The sequence below is a fragment of the Alternaria hordeiaustralica genome, assembly GCF_023758085.1.
Source record: "Alternaria hordeiaustralica strain BMP 2776 chromosome Unknown scaffold_1, whole genome shotgun sequence".
NCBI lineage: Eukaryota > Fungi > Ascomycota > Dothideomycetes > Pleosporales > Pleosporaceae > Alternaria > Alternaria hordeiaustralica.
The window spans coordinates 3181741-3207115 of NW_026056773.1; the positions used below are offsets into that span (position 1 = coordinate 3181741).

The window sequence follows — 25375 nt, forward strand, 5'->3', positions numbered from 1 at the left end:
CGTGCGCGTTACAAGATCCAGCCTCGCAATCAACCCGAGATTCTAAGCATTTGACCCGAGTAATGCTATGCAACCGGTGTTGTTAATATTGTGGCTCTGCGGATCCGCTGGCTTATGGTTGACCTAAGGCTACCTTTGGGAGATTGGAAGATCGCAATCAGAAAGGGGTGTTGATAGAGTGGTCGGAACTAAGCCGCGATTAGACTTCCCCATGGGGCCGCATCTTGAGCCGTCGCCGCCTTGTCGAGATCAAGATCTAATATCCGAGGAGAGACCGGCGGTAAGCCCTAGACATGGAGGTTTGGAGGTGTAGACTTCCCTGCGCATTTCACCACATAAGCTCCGCTGAGTTGAGGGTTCATTAATCACATAGTGCTAACTGTGCGATCTGGGCTCGCACGACTCTTCTGAAACCACGCCTATCCGCGCTTCGTGTGTCTGAAGCGGCGCCAAGCGCCGAGACATTGACAACCTACCGCTTCTAGAAGTCTGACTGCCCGGGGAGAAGAAGGAGGTTCGCATCGCTGATGTGCAAAGATTGTGCTAAGACGGCGTTCCAAACGATCTTCAACATCAGGATAGACTTCAGTTCGAAGAGATAGCTATCGAGGCTTTCCCGAAGGCAACACCAGAGTACACCGCTTTTGTCGAAGCGGGCCGGGCCGAACGCCGTTGGGAAGGGAACATGCGTGCTACGGAGACAGGGCACAAAGATGCCTATGACCTGAGGTGAACCAGATGTGTCATCTCCCTCATGTTTAAGTCACGAATGCAAGGTCGCCCACAAGTACACCGCATCCCCATGAAGCGCAAGAGGAAGTGCAAGCACATTTTGTGTGTATAGGTATATGGAGACCTAATCTCATTCTCGGGATCATAACCCGTACCTACTCACCACTACCCAGTCCACTCCCGAAGATCTTGTCTATCCTCGTCGCTCTCTCCCATACCACCTCTCCCTTTCCATCTTCTCCGCCCTTCTTCTTGAAATACAGTATGCGATGCTGGGGAATGAACTCCTCATCTGTCTGCTCCGTCTTCCATTTCTCGAGACCTGTTTCTTTCGCGCCCAAAAAGCGGTCTTCATATCCGATGATGTAATCGCTCGGATCAAGACTTGCGTCCCAGCGTAGACGGTTGAGCACATCGGAAGCAGGACGTAGTTTTGTTCTCGACAAAGGTGCTGAGGTGGGCTTGGGGCGCTGTGGTATGGTACGCTGAGGCTTGGTCTCATCGGCGTCTTCAAGGTCTTCGTCGACATCTTCTTCGTCGTCCGAGTCGGAATCTATATCCATCGCGTAGACACCCCATTCTCGATCGTCCAGTCGCAAGCCTTTGACATCGCTAGATCTTACTAGCGAAGCATCGATCCATGAAGTGCTTGCGTCGAAGTTCTTCTCGTCGGTTCGCAGCTGCGTCAAGAAACGATCCAGTACCTTTTCCAGAGCTTGTTTGGCAACTTGCTTGTCGTCCGCGCTATGTGTTGAGACGGCTTTCTCGGATTTCGAGAGGCCGATCAGGTAACAGCCTTGGTACTCTTTGCCTTCGCCCACGTCGAAGGAAATGCTGTCGACGAAGCGAGCTGGCCAGATTTGTACTTCCGACTTGGGTATGGCTTTGTGGATGTCTATCAGGATTAGTAAATGATTGCGCGATAGATCTCTGGAAGAAGCGGCCTACCTATGACGAGCGAGATGCACCGAGACTCAACCCAACCGACTAGGCTCTTGCCCTTCGCCAATGTACGACCCCAAAACTGGATGTCGACCTTGACGAAGTTGTTGTAGTTGCGGATGAACTCTGCAGCCCCATGAGGAAGTTGCGACTCTGGTTCTGGAGCAGACGGTGCGCCGAAGAACGCTTCCCATGTCATTCCCGGCTCGCAAAGCTGCTTTTCGGCGGTCTTGAATGCCTTAACGAGCAGTTGCAGACCGGGAACCGTAGCCGTATGAGCGATATTCGAGTTAGGTGCGTGGTAACCCAACACCACCATCGGCTCTCTTGCGCTGCGATAATAACGTGGCCTCTTCTTGTGGAAGATAGCATCGTAGACCATGTCGTTCGTCCAATCGAATTGAGCGTAGTGATGGAAGAAACTCGCAATGATCTCTGCAGCCGTGACTGGGCCGGCATCATGTCCAAGACTCTTGCAGACCCAAGAGAGCATGAGCGTGATGTGTACGCCTCCAAGGAACCCGAACTTCGCACTATACATGCCGCGCTGAACAGCCCATAGCTTGATGGAACGATAAGCTAGGCGGAATGCAGATAGCGAAGGTAGTGTACGTTGAATGTATAGCAAATCGCGATAAGGCTTGAGCTTGCGGAGCGAGAGAATAGAAAGGTTGAAGATGGGGTCGGATGCTGGGATGTTCCGGAATCCATGCCATCTAGTTGCTGAATGTTAGCGCTGCTACATCGCAATCTCTCCATGAGACTCACCTCTCGACGACCTGGGGCGCAGGACAATATTGCAGATCCATTAATGTGCCGTTGACGGACAGTTCGAGCATGGTGCCGGTGCTGGCTTCAACTTTCCGCAAGATCCTGACACCTTGAGCTTCTGCTTTGGCAAGTCGTTGCCGAGCGAGCCGGAAGAAGGTCTTAGAGCTAATGGTGCCGATACAAAGGCAGTCGACGTCCGAGTCTGCAGTCCATACACCCAAGGCGTACGAGCCAACTGGCACTATAACCAATGGTATATCAGGTTGCGCTGGATCTCCATCGTCTGATGTACCCAGTAGTATGTGCTGGAGGCTTGCAAGTGCGTCGCGCCGATTGCTCGCTTGATCTTCGTTCGGGAACATGCCGTGGGTCTCGAGCACTGAAACGAGGCTCGTGGTCTCTGCCAAAGTTCCATCCACTCGCTTGTGTTCCACGGCAGGCCGATTTGAGACGGCTGCTTCATTTCCGGTGCTCGCTACCGCTTCGTTCACTTTAATCTTCGCTCTCACTCCATAATGGTCACTGGCTGCGACCTGTGCACCGTCGATCATCTCCGGAACGCCGAAATGGTTGAAGCGGTCTATGCGAAGTGAATCCTGCGACCGAAATAGTATCCTATCGTAACGCTGTGGCCGATCGTGAGAAGTCGTAGTCGTTCCTGCGGCCAGTCGGTTGTTCTGGGGATCGAATGTCGCGCCCTCTTCGCCCTCGAACAAATCTCCAGATGCAGTTGTACTCGCTTCGTCCACTCCTTCAACACGGGCAACAGACCAAGCATCAGATAACCCCGCTTCCCGAATCTCGGCCTCAACTGTTGCTAACAGGGATACAGTCTCGCTGGATATGGACTGGTCTTTGACGGAGGTCTCAATGGTGTAAGTCGACGTGACCAGGTTGAAATCCCCTGCGATGACCCATGGCTCGCTTCCATAGTGCTGTTCTAGATGGCGTATCAAAGTCGCCATCTGAGCTTTCTTAGTAGCGACTGAGCCATCAGTAAGACCGGCAGTCAAATGAACTCCAGCGACAACTAAGCTCCCCAAGCCCCTAGTGCCAGGTGCCGTGACGCCACTCAATCGCGCAACGAGAGCGCTCTTGTGCTTGCGATGGAAGGGTACTGAATGCCAGCTAAAAGGATAGCGGCTCAGAATGACGACGTTCCGTAGACTGGGGAGAGGACCTAGATCGTTTTGGCATGGCGGACCATGCGAAACAAATGGGTATATGTGTGCAATGTCCTGACGAGTGAAAAGTAGATAGTCAAGAAAGTCGTCGGAGACCTCTTGCAGTACTAATATGTCGGCCGTCGCTTGTCCTGATAGGATGGTGTCCACAATCAACGGGTCACGGTCATGGTCCGGCGGATACTCGGTGTCTACCAGGACATTGTAACTCGCAACAGTGATTTCTTCTGATTCAACCTCGATCCTATTCTCGCATGTGTGCGGTGACCATCTGGATTCGTTGGGATCGAAGCAGAGGGCTGGCACGTCGCGCACCTCGAAATCCTCAAGTAAGGAATCATGCTGAGTTTCATCGACATCCGGTCGGGGTGCAGCCGGATTCGATTTGGGCATCTTTACCCAGTAGTCTGGAATGTGAGGTCTCCAAACATCGCCTGGACCGCCAATATCGATAGTTCCATACAACCGCATGTAATCAGTTGACAGCGCGCCAGTCGTTTTTTCACGAATAAGGATAGCAAGCGTGCCGACGCGGAAGTGTATGTTTGGTAATCTTTGAGCCTTGCGTAGGAGGTATGACTGTGAGAGCAGAGGATTACCCTGTGTCTGACCGATAGTGAGGTGGGGAGTAAATCGAGAAGGACCTTGGCCTAGTGCTTGCAGTACAGTCGTACGCAGCGAAACGAGAGGCGAGTCTTCCTCACCACGGTCATCGGTACCAAGAAATACGGTGAAGTTGTTCTTTTGCACGAAACCACCGGCTTGAACCAGTTCTACATCGATGGGTGTCGCTTGGGTGGAATGCTGTGCCAGGTACCCTTGAATCTGCTCCTGTGCTTTGGGAAGCTGCTCTGGTGCAACGAAAGGGTATACGAGGTTGATGTGAGGTGGCCACTAAAAAGATTAGACCCCTAGTCAATGTGTGCTTTCTTTGAATCCAGAGCGGGTCTCGCTCACCTTCCCATAAGCCTTGTCGTAAAGTTCCCGCAGCTGATCTACGTGACCGCATTGAGAAGCGGGTGGGATGATGCACAACGCTGTATCGTAAGAAGTCGTTGACATCCGCGCTGGAGGAGAAGTATGGTCGGTAGCCGCCATGTCTAAAAGCAGAACGAGATGCAGAGAAGACGATTGAAAGGGGTATGTCGAGTGCGTCAGAAAGGACTCTGGCGTCTAATGATTCTGATCTCTTGTAAGTGTGCAGCGATCTTTATGTCTTGTACAAGAGACACGCTCAAACACTTTACTCCACTCCGTTACTCACTCCGTGAATCAGCATGCTTCCCAATGAGGCGATACATATGACTCCGGGGGCTGTTGAGCCTCATGCAGGAGGCGCAGGCAGAGTGAGCAAAAGTGAGTCATTCGCGCTAACCAAAACGAAGCGGTCTCTGGCTTCAGGGCTGGGTGCGATGCTGCGAGAACGCGTGCAGTCGAACCTGTAATGCGATGGTATGTGTAACAGCATTGAGCGCACCGCAATGTGACTCAAACAAAGTCGGGCCTGTTCTCATGCAATGGCGAGTTGATGGCTGTGTGGGAGAGCTCCCATCGGCCCGAGGCTCAAGTGGGGTGAACCGCGCCTGCGCCTCAGGGCTGCGGTACCTGCGCAGGCATCGCGAACAACCCATGCAACCTTCCTCCACACAACCTTGTCGCGGCCTCTACCAGCAAGCAGCTATGGTCGGCTTTTTAGATCTACCGAGCGAACTGGTCTTCAACATCATCGACCTTGTGCTCTCTTCACCTACTGTCTTACCGAAGAATGGCACGCGTCATCGGCCCAGCTATCCAACCGACGTACGCAGTCTTTACTGTGTACCGAGCCTGGGTTATTTGAAGGATTCAGGGGTTTCAAGCCTTCTACTAACTAGTCAACGAATGTATCGCGAGACCAAAGAATATCTTTCAAAAGCGCCGCGGAACTTCGAGGTCGATATCGCAGTTATTGACGACCACTGGTTGTGGCCGACACGGCGCGTTGTTCCCGCGCGCGAGCTTGAAGGAACCATTGAGAGATTAGACATCAACATAATCCCGTGCTGTACCACGGATAGACGGCATCTGCAGACGGACTGGGATCACGAAGGCCGGCATCCAGCTGACTTGTCCACCTATTGGCTGCTTCTTGCCGGAGGACTGTCGTTCCCGTTGGCTCGCTTCTTACTCGATGATAGTTCGAAAAGACATCGATCACAAGTTTTCCGGGGTTTGGAAACATGGGTCGACCCATTGTTGGACGAGCACTTAGACGATGGCCGGAACATACCTGTTACTCGGATTGATACTGTGACTATCAATATTGTTACGTGGAGGTATGGAAACGGCAACAAAGAGATCAGTCTTGCAGAAATACCTTTCCGTAAGATTAAAGGTCTGGCACATCTGGACTTTAAGGAGCTGTACCCAGTGGACTTCGCAAAGTCAGAAACCTACCTTCTCGAATTGATCAAATACATCGATGAGCGACTGTATGGTACGGGGAAAGTAGCGAAAAAGATCGGAAAGATACAATTTTACCTTGATGGAAAGTTGTCAAGAGAATTGAATACAGTGGTATGACACAACGGCCAAGCTGTACCGCAAGGCGACGCTATGTGGAACTCACAACCCCTCCTGAACGCAAACACCAGCAATGCCCAGCCTATCAGATCAACCCAACTAGCTTATCTTCGACATCGTGGTTACGGCCTCTTCACCCGACACATAACTATGACTCGGCATACAAAGCCGCGTTGAGGCGGCGCAGATTGCGTATAGAACACTCGATCCAAGGCAAGAGCTGGGCATCTACCTCCACGGAGTATATTCGAACAAGCTAATAAGGCTACATTACCTCGACGTTTCACAAAATCGTGTTTCTGAAGCATTGTAGACTTTACCGTACCTGTTCAGTTTATTCCTCATATGACGTGGAGACTGCCTTCACTGCATCCATTCGAACGTCAATTCAGAGCCAGAGAAATTGAGGAGGGGATCGTAGAGGTCTTGGGAAGAGTTGGATCTGAAGTCACCAACGACGAACATGACAAGACGATGGAACTAGGATGCATACCAAATGTTGGACGTTATCAGGCGCAAGGCTTCACTCGCCATCGGGACAGCACCAAATAGTGCAGTGCTGGCATTTGGATCCGAATGCGAGTAGCGCTCAACAAGTTTGGCAGGGCGAGCATGCAGCAGTTCGTCGCACAACCGCTTCTGGACGCATTGCGTATGGATCAAGGAGCGTATTCTGTTCACCCTATGCTCTCGCAATCTGGTTTTCGTGAGATAATCGGTTAACGGAACCTTAGCTTGCCTATAGCTTGAAGCCACAGAAACAAGCTTCACCGCGATCGCCTCTAAAAAGCAAGCGCCCGCGAATGTGGCTCGTCATTCTCCGATGATCAGCTCAGGAATCGAGCGATTCGGCAGCCACGACGTATATGCTATTGGAGATCTACGAGGCTGTGACGCGCATGGAACTGGTTTCCCATGCATGGGATTTCCAAATCACGTTCAGGAAAAAGCATGGGGATTTTCAGTGACGTACTTGCCTGCAACAGGTTAGCACCGCGTTAGCGATGTCACGTGCGTTGGTTCTCAGCCACCAATCACGCCTGTATCGTGGCTTGTCGTTCAAAGTCATCCAATCTCATGACGCGCCGAGAAAGCGCAAAGGCAACATGCCACTGCCGTGCATCAAGCCTAAGCAAAATCTCCGCGGTTCCAGGTTTAATTTGGATGCGGGGGGCTGGTACCGAAGCTGACGGTGACGGTGAGTGACGACCGTGTCAAACGGGCAAGAGGGGCCTGGTCTTTGTGTCACATCGCTGTCACCCCATCTTCAGAGCTATAAGATAGTAGATCTTCGCGCTGCCCTCATCTTCAGCATTCAGCAGAATTCACCAATCCATCAATACCATCCACGTCGACATCCAGCATATCAACATGGTGCACGCCCAGGAGCCCATTGACGGTCCGGTCGACTACCCAGTCACCGACAAGCGCGAACAAACAGGTCTCCTTACGCGTCAGTAACTACCCATGAACTGGATGTGAGACAAATACTGACTGCGTACACCCATCTTTAGGCTTTGTGCCGGACAAGCTCAAGAACACTTCCTTCTACCGTTGGTTCTTACGTTTCACACGCCTCCTACAATTCATCAGCTCTGTGGTCTCACTCGGCATCTTTTCTCAACGCTTATATAAGGTGTATCGCCTTGTCAACAGCGTCAAGACCTATCGCGGCATCAACGGCAGCTATGGTGCAGTTGAGGGCATTCTTGCCGCCGCCGTGCTGTATACCTTGATCACGATCCTACTTTCTTGCATCAAGAAGTCAGCGAACCCTGGCGGACGAGTACTCCGATGGATCTGGGTACTTCTCGACCTTGCATTTGTTGGAGCATTCATCGCAGTGGCTGTGCTTACGCGACCCAACGGAGGTCTTGCTGGTGCTCGTCACTGCTACAGCCCGGAGCGTATTGCTAACGGCAATACTGGTGTTGTTACCGGCGCGACTGCGAGCCGTGATGACAGCTGTAACCTGCCGTGGGGCACCTTCATTTTGGCAATTATCAGCACGTATGTTCTCCGCTGCCCAAATCCCTGGATCATCTGCTAATTGGCTACCAGACTCCTCCATGCCATCACCGCCTCCTTCCACGAGATTAGGGACCACCGCCGAAAGGCCAGGCTCGAACACGAGAAGGCCGTTCAGACACAAACCGAGGCCGCCGCTGATGGCGTCCGCTACTAGATTCCCAAACCGCTCGATGTTCCGTTAGAAAAAGGGCATGGGGGTTGTGAAGCACGAAGGTGTGCCCACACATATCTACCAAGCCCCACGAACAACACACACGTATACCCATAGTGCATCAGCCCAGCCCTTGATGCATTATATCCTCACGAGTTTCCACCTTAGCGAATGGCGCAACTGGGCCGGAGTTTCTGTAGTCATCGAGCGAAATAATTCTGCGTTCAACTAATGCAACACCTACCGTATATTCTACTCGAAAATTTCTATCAGATGGTGATGCCAATTCCGAAGTAACAAAGCTGGTGACGCTATCCATCTCGGTGACCCGCCCACCGGCCTAGAAATCGCTCAACACAGTCTTCTCAAACTCCTCTGCATACTCTTTTGCTGGGGTGATTGCTCCAAGCCAATACCCACCCCTAGCATCCTTACCAACACACATACCAATGCCCCCTGAGCTTTTACCCCAACCGTCCACCCGTCTATCGTGACCGTTAACACTGATATACATAGGCTTTCCTCTGGTCGGCCTACTAGTCAACCCACCGTCGTCACCATCATTAGAAACGACAGCAGCGCTGAAATCTGTATCAAACAACGTTGCCTTTGCCCAGTTTGAGAACACGTAGGCTGCCGGCCCCATCTGCGGATCCGACGGAGGCGTAAGGTTTTGCTGTCCGTTGCGGCTGGCACGCTGCGAAGCTTCCACCGCCTCTCTATTCGCCTGCTCAACCAGATCTTTGCGAATACGAGCCGCAACGTGACCCAACGGCATACCGACAAACTGCTGTACACTGAACGCCGAAACGATTCCACCTGTGCAGTTTGCAACATATGCTTTCCCTTTTGGAATCAAGACCTCGTATTTGGATGACGAGGTAGATAATACGTCTCGCATACCCAAGACATTGAGAATTATGATGGGTCGAGCAGGTGGTGAGTTGAGCAGAGAGGTGTCGGATGAAACGAGATGGCGGATTAACCATGCTGAGAAGATGTCGCCGTCCGAGAGGAAGGGCTTTGGTTCGGAAGACGTTGAGGTATTGTAGGTTATTTGTGAGGCGTCGAGAGATTCAAGATCGTGCATTGCTTCAGTTCGCAAGCGAGCCATGTAGGCCGCGGGCATGTAGAGCATACGGCCGTTCTGCGTTGTCGTCGGTCCAAAGAACCGAGAGTAGAGGTATGCGAGCGTCGCTCTGGGGTCTAGCAAGCTTGGAAGCCAGGTCGTGAAGTTTGACATCACCATCCAGATCTGAGATTGCGCTTTCTCTTGCACTTGCGTAGTGCTGGCAGTCAAACCCTCTGCATCCTGGTTGTCCTCATCGAGAGGAGCCCCGAGCCGCGTCAATGGGTCGAAATCGTAACCCCAGAACTCTGGTACATCTTCGTCTCTACCTTCCAACACTGCCGTCCAGGCTCTTAGTAGAGTTTGTCGTCCCATCGCATCAAGAAGCGTATGTAGCCAAGTCAGGGTGACGAGTGTCGCATCCTTGAAGCTCGCTACATGTAAGCCTAACTGCGCTTCGTCTGAAAAAATCCAGTCATCAAGGACTGAAGTATTGCCCTTCGCACTTATAACCCCGCGTTGCGACTCTAGAACGCCGAAGACCTGGACACTGTCGTTACGCTCGTTTGCAGTAGGAATCTGGCAACCAAGAGGATGGTCCTTCAATTTGCAGTCATAAATCCCATGCGTGAAGTTGACTGGCGGGCGTTCTTTGGTGTACTGTGCTGGTATGTGGTATTCAAGTTTATCGTTGCTGGTATTGAGGCGCAGTCTCGCTCCCAACTTCCTCCAACCCGGTTTCTCCAGCAACCTCCATAATGCTTCGACAAGCTTCCGCTCATCAAGAACATCGTCAAAACACATGGTGTATTCGACTGAAACGTTTCTGTTTTGATGCGTGTCGTCGCGACTGTGGAGGGGTATGATGGTATCCGTGGGTATGCGAGGAGGAGCGACTCGCTGCCCAGTGAAGTAGTTCGACAGGAAGGACATGTTTAAGAAAGCGAAAGCTATCACTGGGTGCCTCACAGAAGAAGGAGAAGGTGATTCACCGATGTGGTATCAATTTTGGTGCGGGCAGATACTTCAAATATATGTCTAGCGTCTAAGCGACGCGAAACCAAATGCATGCCCAGGTGTGCTACAAGCGATACTTGGCTACGCCCGGGTGGTATCTCACGTGAGAGGTATCGGATAGTCCATTGCCCAGGGCTTGTAGACCTTACATCCGCACTAAATGGCGTTCAGATGTGTGCCTACTAACAGTAGGGGTGCCAATCATATGTGCCTTGGTGTAGTAAAGGGCTTGGATTAAGTAGCCTACCGGCTGAATGTGGATAGCTTCGCAGTAAGGCTGACTTTACGCCAAGCCTCGCATACCGGTCAGCGGGATCTCGGGAGAGTCCAATTCCCGAATTGCCGGGAAGTAGAGATATACGAAGATACGAAGGTCGTGGCGGATTAAAAAAGTCTGAGAGTTTCCACAGACCGCCTCACGGGGCGACAGTCGCCGTCGCCTGCAGCCTTGTTATAGCTTGAGAACGAGAAGCACCGGCAATATGAAATATCAAGGGGTCATCATGATCATCATAATTTCGTAAGTATCGTTGATAGAGCGGCATCAATTGCCAGGCCCTGTGAAATTGCCAATGAACACCACCAAGATCGCACAATAGGCTGCCGATGCCGCAAACAGTTCGTGTCTCGCCGCTTTTGTCAGTAGACTCATTGCAGCGCTGAAAAGTAGTGTGAATACGATCAACACGCCCACAGCGTTGAACGTGTCTCTACTGTCGATATCCACTTGACTTGTCGTAGTCGTGTTGCCTGAAGCATCCGTCACCACGTGTGCAGCAGTGTTGGTCAACTGGTACATGGTGATGACGGGGACGACAAGGAGACAGAATATGACGAATGTGATGAGCATATTCACAACTTTGTCGATGCGAGAGCTGCTGTAGAGGCATACGTAAGGGTCTGACGTCTTCTCCATAGCTTCTGGGGTACGGAAGTACTTCTAACAACTCGTTAGTATGACTCTCCGCCATGTTAGGCAGTTTTCAACTTACTTGTAGTGGGCGTTTCTTGGTACAAAAGACCTTTTGCAGGAAGCGATCGATTTGGCTGATCAGAGTCTCTACGCTGCCGTCGAAACTCGCCCACTCGCGACCATTGTGCAATGATACAATGTCTTCTTTGCTGCGGATAGCGTCCATCTCAGCATCTAAGAGCGGTTTCTTATTATTACAGTAGCGCCGTACACTACGGTAGTTGCGATCCGATGGCTTCTGGAAGGACTCTAGTGTTCTAGCCTTGATGAGGACTTCGTCTATGCAATGGTCAGTCGATCACGTACAGAGTTGCGTCCGCGCTCAACCACTACAAGATGTACGTACCATACTCCATCAGCTTGGCTTTGATATCCCGTAGTATGACTCGTCGGCTGCGGGGCGCTCCCTCGCCATCAGGCTGACTGTTGTCGAATTGCCTCGACTGCAACCGCGAAGGCTCTTCATCGAAATCGTCCCAGTCTATGTCGTCTAATTCCTTCTCCAGTGATGTGATCTCATCCTGCAAATCAAGGAGGACACGTGAATGGAGATAGGAAAATGAGCGATACAAGGAGAAGTTCGCTTCACTTGATTGGAATGCTGCAAGTTTTGGGAAGCCATTGGGTGTTTTTTCCACTGATTTTCATAAGTGTCTAGTCGGACGCGCTTTTGAAAGTGACTCACAAGTTCGCGTGACGTTCTCAGTCACATACTCATCCTCAGGCTCGGAGCGGAAAGGGACTGTAATACGTCGCAAGAAATTTGGTCGCTTCCTCTCGTTCTCTGGGGTTTGTTAGTCCTCAGTCATTCACGCCAAGTCTCTAACTTCCGATGCAGTCGATTTGGTATGGTATCTCATGGCCATATCGTGCATGCGTAAGCTGATGGTGGCAAGCTCCTTTAGGCAGGAGCTTTGTGTTGCTGACCTGACCTTTTTGGCCCCAATAGATTGCGGGGCCAGTATTTTTTGGGGGCCAAAAGGGATCTTGTGGGATTGCATACCAGGCTGTGCACTCTCAACATCAATTGAGTCTGCCCGCACCGAGGGCTGAATGGTAGACTGACTGTCTTCAACACTCTCAACGAAGTCCCCCGTTAAGGTCGCGTCGGTATTTGTGGGCGATACTGGCGATTGAGGTGTCTTCTCATCGGTGAAAGTATCGCCGGTCATGGTACGAAGAGGGGCCATGGTGATGCAAGAAGGAAGGCGCGGCCCGCACACAAGCGAAGAAGCGAGAAGAAGAAGACGAAAGCTTTCTAACGCCAGCAATAATCGCTCAGGTAAACATTAAGAGTGAGCTGTCTGTGGCTCAACAAACTGTGGCTCGAAAGCAGTGTATGTAGTATTGAAGGAATAAAGTTGAGGGGTTGCGATCGCCGTATCCGTAAGACTCAGCCCCAACGCCTTGAACTCCCCTTGCACAATTGGCTGTGCGCACCTGAATCACAGCTGCCTGGTGACACCGGTGAGCTCAGCCTCAGGCAATGTAGCACACCTCAGCTGCGAGGCTTCAGATCCCTCTCGCGCGTCCAGCCACTCGCCATCTCCAAGGAATAGACGTCCCGGAGCTGATACTCATGGTATCCCCTGGAACGGTTGTACTTGCGGTCGTAAACGGTAAAGACGCCCGTCGTTCGTTCACCGTTCGCCATGACGGGTTTCCGAACAACTTCGTTCTTGCTGAAGCGCGCGGGTGGCTGAGACAAAGTCAGAGCGTATCGCCTGAACCCATAAAGAAAGACTTACTTCAGCAAGGTTCGGATCATTCTGAACATTGGCTTTGACCTGGGGAGCTGCATCTTCCGGTGCGGCGTTCATGTATTCGTCCTGTGGCTAACAGTCAGCCGTGGAGCGGGCACCACTCAGCGTAGGGTCTAACCTCGACTGCCTGAAGAGGCTGTTCATCGAATGTGGTAGCCATGGTGATTGAGTTTATGGAGAAGTGAGGCAGGGAGCCTTGTGGATGATGCCCTGAAGTATGGTAGCAGCGTCTGCTATTATAGAAGTCCTTGTTGCTGGCCTCTTGACAGTTTGCCTACTGCAGCCCCAGGCAACAGAGGGTTGTGACCGGTACAGATTATGGTTGGGGGCCCATATTGCCTGCACAGCCGCGGCTTAGCCATGATGCATGCAGATAATTGCATACCCATCGCATGACAGTGCACTCTGCGGGTACAGTAGTGGTGAGCTCATGTCATCGCACCAGACCTCTGGCCATAAGCGGTAAATGCAGGCAGTCAATCCTGGCAGGGTGGTTCTTTGTAATTGGGGGTGGTGGAGGCTCAGCTTGACCCCGAACGCTCGGTGATGAAGTTGGCGGAGCGCTGATTGGCGGGGCGTGGCTGCATCTGCCATCTCCGCACTCGTCGAGCCGTGTTGCATGTCCCACCAGAATCCAATATGGGGGCTGAAAGCTGCTGCGAACGATTGCCCTCATTATGGCCCGTCGCCGCGAACCTGGAGCCCCGCAGCCTCATAGCTCTCCCACCCAATGGCTCTTTCTTCAAGCGCAACGGCGCATGCCTTGGACGCCATGGCAACTGAGGTGACCTCGCACGTTGCGAATCCCTACCCACACAAAGTCATCCATGCCGACATACGGATACAATCGATTGACGACGAGTCGGGACAGAGCGGCCCGCCGGCGCAGAGTGAGGAGCATCTGGTGGAGAGCAAACCGAGCGTAGCAGATGTCGTTTACCAGGTAAAGGGCGCTGAGATGCGGGAATGCTGGTCCAAAGCTATCGCCAAGAACATGGACCTGCCTGAGGGCTACTCCAGCGCTGCAGTCCTGATCATTAAGTGGGCGGATGCGCTGGACGACCTGAAGACCGGAGCAGAGGTATGTTGTACTCCAAAAACGCGTCGGGCGCGCATCGTCTGACCAGGACTACTGTAGGCCCGAGAACTCGATGCCCTCTTCCGCGAACGCTACCACTACAAGTCCGAAATCGTCGAGCTCGACGTCCGTCCGAAGCCTCAACATCAGCTCGAAAGCTCCGTCATCAACTTCATACGTGACAACGACGGACCGGAAAATCTGCTCATCGTATACTACACGGGGCACGGCGATTACAGCGAGGAGAGGAAGTGCTTGGAGCTCTCTGGCAGTCTCCCGAGTGACAACTCTGTACTACATGACAGAGGATTCCGGAAGAACGCGCGCGCAAACTGGACCCAAGCTGAGGACCGGCTACGCAGCGACGATGTAGAGAGCGATGTCTTGACCATTCTAGACACCTGCTATGCGAGCAACTTTGCCAAGTCGGGCAAAGAAGGCCACAAGAAGTTTGAGCTCCTCAGCGCGTGTGCGGTTGATCAATTGGCCGAACCTCCTGGTGAGAGGTCATATACCCGTGCGCTCATTGACGCCTTGAAAGCACTCCATGAGACAAACCCAGAGGGAGCAATATCGACCTTCCTTCTGCACCAGCGCATCAACATAGACAAACGACGCGTAGATACGCCCTCGCATATCTGGTCTCGAGGCAATAGCACACAGCACAGCGATCAGCATATAGTCTTGGCTCCTCTCAAGCTACAAAAAGACAATGCATCTCACTGGCGGCCCAAGCCAAAAGGCTACTTGACACTGCGGTTCGGTCTACGGGACTCGTCGCTGAGCCCAGAACAGATTGACTTCATGACCAAGAACCTGGCCAAAGCCTTCGGCAATAAGGCGTTGGTAGGTCTGAGAAGAGTCGATTGGGTCGACATCGAGCTTGCTCCACCCACGACGGACTTTGAGCGTGTAGATTTGAGCTCTCGCGCCATAGCACAGTGGAGGAAAATCGTTGAGAAAAACAAGAAGATGAGAGGCTCCCCGCTGATTCGGAAGACTGGTTCGGTGGGTGTGTCACAGAAGCGCACAAATGAAGATGCACATGATCTTCCGGAAGCGAAGCGCAGGTTCCTAGACACCTCGCACCCCCCTCCTTCACCACCGGTCTCGGAATCATCGCGCATTGACTAAAGCATGTGTAGGAAGGCTTTCTTTCCTTTGGAGCGACGATGACTTTCAGCGACGCATTTGCTTGTTTCTAGAATACCCATCCATTGCGCTCAATCGGCACGCGTTTCTTTCTATATCCTTAACTAAACCATACTCTATCTGTCTCTAGCTCCCTTCGAAGCTCTACGTATTTAATGTATTCGCAACTTAGATTGCACTTGATTCGTTCCGGCCAAGCATTTCCATCGGCTTCTACTCGGAGGTTGCCCAAACAGGTGGCGCCACTTCTTGGTCTCACCACTATCATCACGTTAAGCTTCGACAATGCAGCATGATAGCGCTAGACACGTAGCACAATACAGAGAACTACATCGAAGCTTCTCATCTACCCTGGTTGCTGCGTGATACCCTGATCAACACGTTCCGCTGATCATTTGCAGTGTGGTATAAAGTCGAAGCTTCCTTACGAGGATACGCTCACATCAACCTCAACATCAACATCCAAACCACCACTTCGATCTACAAGTCGCCATTGCAGCTTAAGCCTCTTCGGCGTTAGCCAGCAACCACTCTAATCATCAACATACTACCATCCAATGGCTGCACCCAGCACAACCGCCGCTACCATGCTGACGCCGGACCGACACAACCTCACCATCGGTCATTGTCGTGCGCAACGACAGGCACTCTATTCACATACCGACCTTGGTACACCCACGCTGCTACAGAAGAGGACGAAACCCATCATCTTTACCCCACGAGCAAGTGAGGATGAGTGGACGGAAAGTCAAGAAGAACTCGAGCGCTGGGGTATTGGAGCCACCGAGACGACCAAGCCAGGGTCTAATCCAGTCGCAACACCAAGCCGTTCGCAAGGGCGGGGTTTGGAGTACGGGGAAGTAATGGGATTCTGTTAGTGAAGAGGAGGAAGAAGAAGAAGGAACAAATGAGGAATGTTGTTAAGATTTCATCATGGCAATCGATTGTTTCTATCTCTTTATATCGGCCTCTCTCCTACTACTCTTGCTAACTAGTAATTCGCTTCTGCTTCGCGCACTGCACCTGTTACACTTCCCTCCAGCGCGCATACCCCTAGTACACTCACTTTCTGACATCGCAATCTATTAATCTAACTATCTCGCGATGCTGGCCTCTCTTCTACTACTCTTACCAACTAGTATGTCGCTCCTGCTTCGCGCACTGCAATGGCTACAACCAAATTCAGCGCGCTTGCCCCCAGCGCGCTCGCTCCTCCCCAGGAAGACGTCTCACATCCGCCGCCTAACCACGTCAAGTTCGCTCCTTCAACGAATGCTAGGCAGTTGAGCATGCTATATCTTCAACACCATTCGTCCGTCCCTATCTCTGTCGAACGTCCTCGCACCGCTACATTTCCCTGCTTTACCACCCCTCACTGGTAGCATCAGCTCGGTGTTGCTGTGTACTATCAACGCTCAGGCCGCCAAACGTTCATGCGCCGTTACATTTCCCTGCTTTACCCCCTCACTTGCAGCGTAAACTCAGTGTGGCTGCGTACTGTCAACACTCAGATTGCCAAAGGTCCACGCGCCGCTGCACCCCCCTGCTTTGCCAGGTTAAGGGTCTACTATGGGCAAAAGAAAGATCCAACATGACCCATACAAACAAAAGACTCTAGACAACTACGTCTCGCGCAACACCCGGCCCAGTCTTAGCAAGACTACACCAAAGAGCAAGGAAGCCGCCCCCGCCCAACCACCCAAGCCCATCAAGATTCAGTGGAAACGGCGACGAGAAGACGACGACGACACGGATGCGGCGCGGCCCCCCGCACAGGACACCAGGCTTACGAGAAGCGCCAAAAAAGCGACTACATGCAGGGTCAACCAGTCGACACGCAGATGAAGATGATGCTAGCCTGCACGAGTCCTACATAGCAGGAGCAACAGACGATGACACAGGTAGTTTTTTTGAGTCAGAGAACTACAGCGATCCCGAGGGCGACGAAGAGGATATGTTCCTGAGTTCAGACGACAACGAGGATGAGGCCAGCCAACCTGAGGACGAGGCCGACCAGCCCGACGAAGACAACGAGGACTATGCCGACCAGTCTGACGAAGACAACGAGGAAGAGGCCGACCAACCCGACGAAGACAACGAGGACGAGGCCAACCAGTTCGAATACGATGCCGACCAGTCTGACGAGGCCAGCCAGTCTGAGGATGCCGACCAGACCGACGACGATGCCGATATCCACCATGCGGACGATGATGACATGAAGGAGACACAGTACTCCCTCGAGATACCGCTACGCGACCAAGATCTCTTTAATGTTGATGTTACCGCCGCCGAGGTTACATCCATTGTGGAAAAAGTCTTACCTGCGCTGTCATCAAGAAAGATGAAGAACTTCTACAGAACTATCGCAGGCCATCTTGAGAAGTCCCCTCCATTTAGGATCCCGGCGCGCTCTCGACACCCCACAACCTGGTCGTTAGTCAACCCTGACTTCGATTTACTATGGAAGCACTCAGTCGACGGCGAGCGGGCTCTAGACCTCGGTGACCCAAGGGTGTTACCAAGATGGCTTAACATGTCAGAAGACGGTCTTGTAAAGCCAATTGGCTCGTTCACCAACACCCTACTACTGATATCCAGCTACCCGACAGCATTGGAGGAAGGCAGCGTACACAACCGCTATAGTACCGTAGATGATATGAGTAATGTTTGTATGTGGATGCTGTACACCAAGTTTGGGTACCACGTGGCGGACCTACGATCACACGGTGTAATGCACATAGACATTATGGCTCGACGCCTCGACGCCTCGACCGGAATCTGATACCAGGATCTGATGGAGACAAGCTCTTTCGAATTACACCATTAAACCAGTCTGGCACAGTGTCGTATGCTGGTATTGATGAAGTACAATGAATTATTCAAGATTGTTTACGTAGAGCGGGATATGTGTAGCTACTTTCCAACTAGATTAGATCCAAGGATGTTCACAACAAGCAGGGCTAGTGCGTGATCATCTAGACGATCGGATAAATTTCAGATTTGAAATTCTGTAGTCTCCGCTTCATGCAACGAAATAAGAGGACCCTGAGGAAGATAGCTAACCTCTAATGCGCTGGATAAAGGTTCTGTTGCAATTGCCCTGTGCCACTTATTGAGAAGATGCCAGAGAAGATAGCTAACCTCAAATGCGCTGGATAAGAGTTCTGTCGCAACTACCTCATGCCACTCACCGAGAAGGCGTGGGGAAGATGGTTGGCCATCGATGATGCGCTGGATGTGGGTCCTCTCGCGACTGCCTCATGCCACTCACCCAGGAGACGCGGGGAAGATGTTTGGCCATGATGCGCTGGATGTGGGTCCTCTAGCAACTGCCTCATGCCTCTCGCGACTGCCTCATTCTACTCGCTTCTGGCACACAGCACTCGGGTTATCTAATATTCAAATCTCTCGTGCTTTACGCGTTTTGAATCTGTCCTTTACGTTTTCAATCTGTCCCCTACGTGTGCCAGTAAACGCATTGCATTCCCCAAGACCTCGATTACCATGCCGCCACCGCGCTCATCCAATAAAGAAAACTCCCCACCTGCGAAGAGACCCAAGAAGACAGTACTGTCGGCAGCAGCCTCAAGAGCTCGCAACGCGCCTTTGACTGGAGCACTGTCGGAATTACCGTCCCAACTACCTGAACCGCCACAAGGATACCAGACAGCGCGGACTCGATCATCAACAACGAAAACAAAATGACCCCCTGCGTTTACGGTATTCACCGACAACACCAGAGCGACAGAGCAAATACTAGACGACGCGGATCCCACAACTAGCATCATTGACGAATGCACAGTACCTGACATCGTTGACCGATGCTCCCTAACAGATAACGACCTGTTCAGTGAGCTAACCGTCGACGAAATCCGCAGTTTGGTAGAACGATTGTTGCCAGACCTCCAAGAAGATGGTAAGCTCTACTCTACAGCACGTAAGGCGCATATGTACTGACTTTACCAGGAGTTCAAGAGTTCCTTGCGACCGTCTATGACCACGCATGCACATCGCCGCCTTTCGTTATACCCCGCCGAGAGCGAGATCCGTCCACCTGGCCGCTTACGTATCCGGACATGGACTTCGTATGGGGACAGGCAGTGGAAGGCGAACATGCTATTGAGCTCCCGGACACAATGGACAATTGGATTGACATGAGCGAGAGCAATTTGGGTAAGTTGTCAACGTGAAGTACGTTGGATAGCCTCCAAGCTAATTACGCTCACGCAGTTAAACCTACTGGAAGCCTCCGCGATACCCTTCTCATTGTCAGCTCATACCCCACTGCCAAGGAGGATAGCACAGTTGATCGATCGTATGGTACCACCCTAGACATTTCAAACGAGTCCATGTTTATGCTCTACGCCAAGCTTGGCCACAACGTATCCTCGATCAGAAACCACGGCGCCCTCCACTTGGACGTGTTCCCCAGGCGAGTTGACCGCAACATTGCACTCGGTCTCGGGAATATTGTCGACCAGGTTCCGACCAATCTCGGCATGTATTGGAGACTCGTGGTTCGTCAGCTCATTGAGTCATCGCATTCCAAACTGGCTCTCCTCGTCGGGTCCGCGGGTGTTGCCACGTACGTCGACTATCTCAAACAAAACAACATCCGCTATCAAATATTTGGCTATCGAACAAAAGCGTGCAAGGCTACTAGAAAGAGAATCATCATGGAGTAGAACAGGTTGCAGATGGAGAGAGAAGCGCAAAAGAAGAGTGAAGGTGAGGCTCCAAAACGGCGAAAGCATGGCAGAATGCCGAAGAGCCTACAGTAAGCTACATACGTTGTACCTAGGACTGCGACGAGTATCTATTCCCAAGTGCCTCTACTATCAACTAAGGTTGTTTGATCCATAAGGTGTGTCACGCGGCAGCATTTAGAGAGAGGTAAAGAGGTAGCAGAAAATCCGGCTGCGGTCTGTTGATACAGCTGTCTGGCGCCTACGTATTCTTGTAGCATAGCACATTGGCTGTATTTTGGCACGTGTATTCTGCAAACTACAATTTCGGCGCCCTCACTTGAAGCACTTCATCAGAACAATCGCCATTTCGTGTTGCTGCACTTTGTGATTCGGTGTTCTCTTATGTCGCGGATAACGTAGAGAAGGGTCTAGAGAGACGCGTCGAAGTGTTCAGACGGCAGCTTGTTGGTAAGGGTTTCTCCCACGTGTTGCACTTACCAGTCACATTTCTCTTCATATAACAGTGCAGTCTTGTTACGCGCATACAACCTTGAGCGGGATCTTCTTTCTTTTTCATAGAGCTCAATACAACTTCGCATAACTGGGCAACAGTTCCCTGACCGCGCTCTGTTGCTCTGCTCTGCATCAACATCTCACCGTAATACGTAGGTACCTTTGAGATGAAGTAATTATCAGCCAGTTCGTGTCATTTTGGAGCGCAATAGGTAGGTATAGTGAAACTCATTTGCGTGTAGAACCGAAATGTGTCTGACCTGCGCGAGCAGCCGCATCCCGCTGAAGCTCCCTAAGTTCGCCAACGAGAATATAGACAACGTTCCCTCCCCGCCCAAGTTTGTCGCTCCCGTGCGCCCTCTTACACCCCCACTCCCGCTATTGCGACCCTCTCTGCCCTTCACACCTCCTTCGCCTTCGCCTCCACCTTCGCTGTCATCAACCTTGACTAAGCTTTTTCTTGTTCTACAAGTTGAAGATGCAGACCCCAAAGAGCAAGGGAAAGGCGCTGAAGCGGAGGGAATAACGAAAAAAGGAGGAGTGAGTAAGTTTTGAAATCGTGAGATATACTGTAGATGGTAGGCCTGTCACAATCGAAGAATACACGGATTGAATACAAGAAGTGGGACTTGGGAGGATTACATCAAAGTTGCAGTGTGATGGTGATGTCTTCTCATCGGGCTCGGCACGATGCGTGGGCGGGAGATCCGCTAGCGGCGCACTGCTGATTGGTTTCATGCAGGTCCGCTTCAACCCCAGAAATAACTCCCCAAGCCGCGCATCGTGAGCGCCGCTGCCACCAGAGTGTTGCGCCCGTGCTGCTGGCGAGCGCTTCCGATATTCTTCTAATCCTGCACTATGTAGAGCGCGAGCACGTCTATTATACCAAGGCTCGAAACCTCCGGCACCATGGACACGATCGCAGTGGCCCCCAAGGCGTCGGCGCTGGCGTCGCCCAAGATTGTTAAGAATGCAAAGGGCAACATTGTGCCGAGCAGCCAGATGGCGCATATCGCGTATGGATGCGGTAAGCGCTCTGCCATCCAGACTGTCAGAGGAGGCTGCTAACACATGGCAGAGCACATGGGCGAGATGTTCGAGAAGGCGCGCAAGCAGACGCTCCAGCACTACCGAGCCATCCTCCAGAATATCCACGAGAAGCCGAGCATAATAGCGCAGACGTACACTGCGCCGGCGGATGCGCGCAATGTGGTATCCCTGAGGCCGCTGTACCTGTGCCTGCAGTGCCCGAGCATCATGACCGAGGTGGATCGCGATTTGCACTTCGAGACCAAGTCGCACTGTTTCTGTGGGTTAGACAATGCCATGGGAATACAAAGGGCTAACAGGAAGCAGCTGTGGAGTCACGAGACGGCAACATATACTGTGGCAACTGCCAGGACTTCATCTACGACGAGACCTTGGACGTGCTGAGAGTACAGAAGGGTGTGTGGCGGCATGCTCATGCTTGAAGGAATCAGACTGGCTGACTACAATACAGGCAAGAAGCGAAAGTATGAAGACAACACCACGACCGAAGACCACAAGCTCGTAATCAGCAACTCGACCTTCCTCCCCTGCCGCGCGATAGGCCTGCGCGGGCTCTATAATATGGGCCAGACATGCTTCATGAGCGTCATCCTACAAACCCTCGTCCACAACCCGTTCATACGAAACTTCTATCTTTCCGAAGGTCATAAGCAGACAGAGTGTGAGAGGGACTCATGTGTGAGCTGTGCGCTGGACGAGATGTTTGTCGAATTCCACTCAGCTGAGAAGACGGAGGGCTTTGGCGCTGTCAGCATGCTCATGGGCAGTTGGCTGGCGGGGGAAGCTCTTGCAGGATACCAGCAGCAGGATGCGCACGAGTACATGCAGTTCATACTCAACACGCTGCACCAGGCGAACGGCGGATCGACAGACGACTCGGAGGATTGCAAGTGCGTAGTACATCAGGCATTCTGCGGGAAGCTCTCAAGTACGGTGACATGCGACAATTGCCGCAATGTGACCACGGCGCAAGACCCGTATATGGACCTTAGTTTGGACGTACGGATACAAGGCAAGAAACGGAAGATCAAGGAGGAAAAGGGCGAAGAGACACCTCTGGATTTGAGGGACTGTCTCGAACGCTTCACGGTAAAAGAGAAGCTGGGCTCAGCAGAGTACACATGTCGAAATTGCGACAGTCCGCAGAATGCGACCAAGCAGCTGAGCATCAAGAGGTTACCACCGGTTCTCTCCATTCACCTCAAGGTAAGTACCAAGAGCCGTCCGTAGCGTCCCTACACTGACAATTACCCAGCGCTTCGAGCACACAAAATCCACGTCCTCCAAGATCGAAACCCCTGTTCGCTTCCCTGTCAAACTAGACATATATCCCTACACGACCTCCCACAAAGCCGTCATGCGCGCCGTGAAGACCTCCGGCGCACCGCTCTCGAACCACAACGTCAACAGCCCGGCGAACGCCCTCGTATACGAACTGAGCAGTGTCATCGTGCACAAAGGCAAAATCGACTCTGGACACTATGTCAGTTACAGCAGGGAGGGTAATGACTGGTTCATGTTTGACGACAGCAAGGTAGTGCTGGTCAGTGAGGCAGAGGTCCTTGCTGCAGAGGCCTATCTGCTATTCTACATGGTTGGCGGACTAGAGGTATAGGAGCGTCCTTGGAGGAAGGTGGAGTTCCGGCAGTTTGGTGTACAGTATCTCTGCTCGGGCATGTTACAGGCCCATGAGCTGCATGATTGGCGTTTAGAGGGCACTCCGGCGTTTGTGAGGGCAAGTTGAGACGCCCTCTTTATTCTAGGATTATTTGGCATACGGGCTTCAACGTTATCACTTTCTCAATACATTACAAGTTTTCTTCCACAAACTTCCACCAGCCTCACTACGCAGTGGACCATCCTGACTTTCTTCGAACGCATTGGTGTTCATCATCCCCCTTCCCAATCAGGCCGTCCGTCCGATTCATGCCATCACAACCTCTCCACTCGGGAAACTTTGCCGCGGCCAATACCGCCGCACACATACAAACGCGCCGTTTCAACGCTCACTTCGTAGGGCAAAAAGCGATCTGAGCAGCACCTATTTTCACCGCAAACAGGTACATCCGGTGGCTTTACACCGCTCATCACAGCCTCTTGCAGCAGCCACCCCACTCATGCAATATATCTGCTATCGTTCAATGATTCAGTACTTCGTTGACTACATATATTAAGGCATCGCTGCCTCCAATGCTCCCATTTGAGTTTATTATTTTTAACTTCATCTACTAATTGAACGGCGATTTCGCCTTTGTCGAACTCGAAGAGATATTGCTTCTTGAGCTGGAATCCTCAAACATGGTTTCGATCTGGGTATTAACCGTTATCCCCTTCCCGCTCACAAACTGCTCAACGCCGCCTATTTGATCCGACGGCGGATCTGTGAAGAGCGAGTCTTCTGATCCGTTTGCTCGATTCCGGGTGTCGTGTGTGGAGTGCAGACCGCCGGAGATCTGATTCGAAGCCGTCAGACGGTTTCCGCTGGCTTTTCGCCGCGCGGACGAAAGTTCGTAGTGGCGGCCGTAGCTGTTGGCGGAGTCTTTGGTGGTGTTGTTTGTGCCGAGGATCATGGAGCGGAGGGCGGGGAGACAGGTGGCAATTATGGCGATGGCCGTTTCGATCATGGAGACGGTACAGGTTAGCATCGTTTCGTTCCTGTGCGAGTAGTAGGCTCGGACGACTGGCAAAATGTTAGTCTGATTTCAGTCCGTCTCGAATCTGATGGGGACGTACTGCTGGCAATAACGACGAAGAAACCCAAGGCGAAGATTCCGGCTACGCCGATCTTCTGCTTCAACTTCATCTGCAGCCTGGAAACCATGGTGATGGGCAGGCAGATGATGAACACGTCGGTCGCGATGTTGAAGCAAATGGTGATCCAGTAGTTGATCTCGGCGGCTTTGGGACTGCATTGATCTGCGCATGGTCAGTCTCCACCGTTCGCATGCATGTGGGTCAGGGTTTGCTTTTGCTCACAGGCTGGGTTATTCGACCATCGCTTGTCGTGGGGGAAGCACTGGAAGATGATGTCGAAAAAGATGACGAGGTAGGTGACAGCTAATCCGGCAAGCGTGAAGTTATACACAAGGACCAGACGCGAGCCGGGAGCAGCCAGGCTCTTGTAAAAGAAGACCAGGGCAAACTTGATCGCCCATAGTGAGGAAACGTAGAGCGTCGATCCGGGGATGATCATCTGCATTATGCCCTTGAAGTTTTCTGGGGTTATGGACGCCATGTCGCCGAGCCCCAGGTTCCACATGTGCTGCTGGATGATGAGGTCCCCGATCAGACATGCCAGAGAGAGTAGGATCAGATAGTCGTCAATTCCAAGGTTGCCCAGTCTCGACCATCGCGCATACATGCGTAGCGCGACAAAAGGCACCGTGGCTACGGTACAGATATACCATGACACCTGTCAACTGAATCAGCACTGCATACAATATACGAAGCATGCAGGAAGAGGAGGACTTACCACCTGCCCGAGCTCACTGTCCACCATGTTGCTTTGCTTGTGTGGCCGTCACCGAGAAAAAGGCCGTGAGGAGTTCGAGCCTGCTCGCTCCACTCTAGTTGGAGATCCAAGAACAGTGTGTGGAGAGTGTGACGAGGGTGAGTAGAACGTCGATTGACAGCGGGGCTGCCGCAACAAGTACCATTTTTCTCTACTCCACGGGCAAACGACCCCCTAAAGTAACTTTA

At 52.1% G+C, this 25375-nt stretch overlaps 9 protein-coding genes across 9 annotated transcripts; 5 read left to right on the forward strand and 4 right to left on the reverse strand.

The window, feature by feature from the left end:
- Window positions 1-887: 887 nt before the first annotated feature.
- On the reverse strand, window positions 888-4691 carry J4E84_001015 (uncharacterized protein; the record flags this gene model as incomplete). Its single annotated transcript, XM_049383649.1, has 4 exons — window positions 888-1627; window positions 1681-2390; window positions 2443-4523; window positions 4587-4691. 4 exons carry the CDS (start codon window positions 4689-4691, stop codon window positions 888-890), a joined length of 3636 nt encoding a protein of 1211 aa, XP_049249167.1.
- A 2871-nt stretch (window positions 4692-7562) lies between these two features.
- Window positions 7563-8376, forward strand: J4E84_001016 (uncharacterized protein; the record flags this gene model as incomplete). The annotated part of the gene is made up of 3 exons (XM_049383650.1): window positions 7563-7644; window positions 7706-8201; window positions 8253-8376. The coding sequence occupies 3 exons, from the start codon at window positions 7563-7565 to the stop codon at window positions 8374-8376; spliced, it is 702 nt and encodes a 233-aa protein (XP_049249168.1).
- Window positions 8377-11761: 3385 nt separating this feature from the next.
- On the reverse strand, window positions 11762-12150 carry J4E84_001017 (uncharacterized protein; the record flags this gene model as incomplete). Its single annotated transcript, XM_049383651.1, has 2 exons — window positions 11762-12033; window positions 12147-12150. 2 exons carry the CDS (start codon window positions 12148-12150, stop codon window positions 11762-11764), a joined length of 276 nt encoding a protein of 91 aa, XP_049249169.1.
- Window positions 12151-12930: 780 nt separating this feature from the next.
- On the reverse strand, window positions 12931-13355 carry J4E84_001018 (uncharacterized protein; the record flags this gene model as incomplete). Its single annotated transcript, XM_049383652.1, has 3 exons — window positions 12931-13131; window positions 13181-13261; window positions 13314-13355. The coding sequence occupies 3 exons, from the start codon at window positions 13353-13355 to the stop codon at window positions 12931-12933; spliced, it is 324 nt and encodes a 107-aa protein (XP_049249170.1).
- A 570-nt stretch (window positions 13356-13925) lies between these two features.
- J4E84_001019 (uncharacterized protein) lies at window positions 13926-15407 on the forward strand (the record flags this gene model as incomplete). Its single annotated transcript, XM_049383653.1, has 2 exons — window positions 13926-14276; window positions 14334-15407. The coding sequence occupies 2 exons, from the start codon at window positions 13926-13928 to the stop codon at window positions 15405-15407; spliced, it is 1425 nt and encodes a 474-aa protein (XP_049249171.1).
- A 1832-nt stretch (window positions 15408-17239) lies between these two features.
- Window positions 17240-18207, forward strand: J4E84_001020 (uncharacterized protein; the record flags this gene model as incomplete). Its single annotated transcript, XM_049383654.1, has 2 exons — window positions 17240-17246; window positions 17267-18207. 2 exons carry the CDS (start codon window positions 17240-17242, stop codon window positions 18205-18207), a joined length of 948 nt encoding a protein of 315 aa, XP_049249172.1.
- A 1012-nt stretch (window positions 18208-19219) lies between these two features.
- Window positions 19220-20110, forward strand: J4E84_001021 (uncharacterized protein; the record flags this gene model as incomplete). The annotated part of the gene is made up of 2 exons (XM_049383655.1): window positions 19220-19226; window positions 19656-20110. The coding sequence occupies 2 exons, from the start codon at window positions 19220-19222 to the stop codon at window positions 20108-20110; spliced, it is 462 nt and encodes a 153-aa protein (XP_049249173.1).
- Window positions 20111-21535: 1425 nt separating this feature from the next.
- J4E84_001022 (uncharacterized protein) lies at window positions 21536-23291 on the forward strand (the record flags this gene model as incomplete). Its single annotated transcript, XM_049383656.1, has 5 exons — window positions 21536-21653; window positions 21705-21935; window positions 21983-22072; window positions 22128-22882; window positions 22932-23291. The coding sequence occupies 5 exons, from the start codon at window positions 21536-21538 to the stop codon at window positions 23289-23291; spliced, it is 1554 nt and encodes a 517-aa protein (XP_049249174.1).
- Window positions 23292-23904: 613 nt separating this feature from the next.
- Window positions 23905-25175, reverse strand: J4E84_001023 (uncharacterized protein; the record flags this gene model as incomplete). Its single annotated transcript, XM_049383657.1, has 4 exons — window positions 23905-24356; window positions 24410-24592; window positions 24653-25088; window positions 25149-25175. The coding sequence occupies 4 exons, from the start codon at window positions 25173-25175 to the stop codon at window positions 23905-23907; spliced, it is 1098 nt and encodes a 365-aa protein (XP_049249175.1).
- Window positions 25176-25375: the final 200 nt, after the last annotated feature.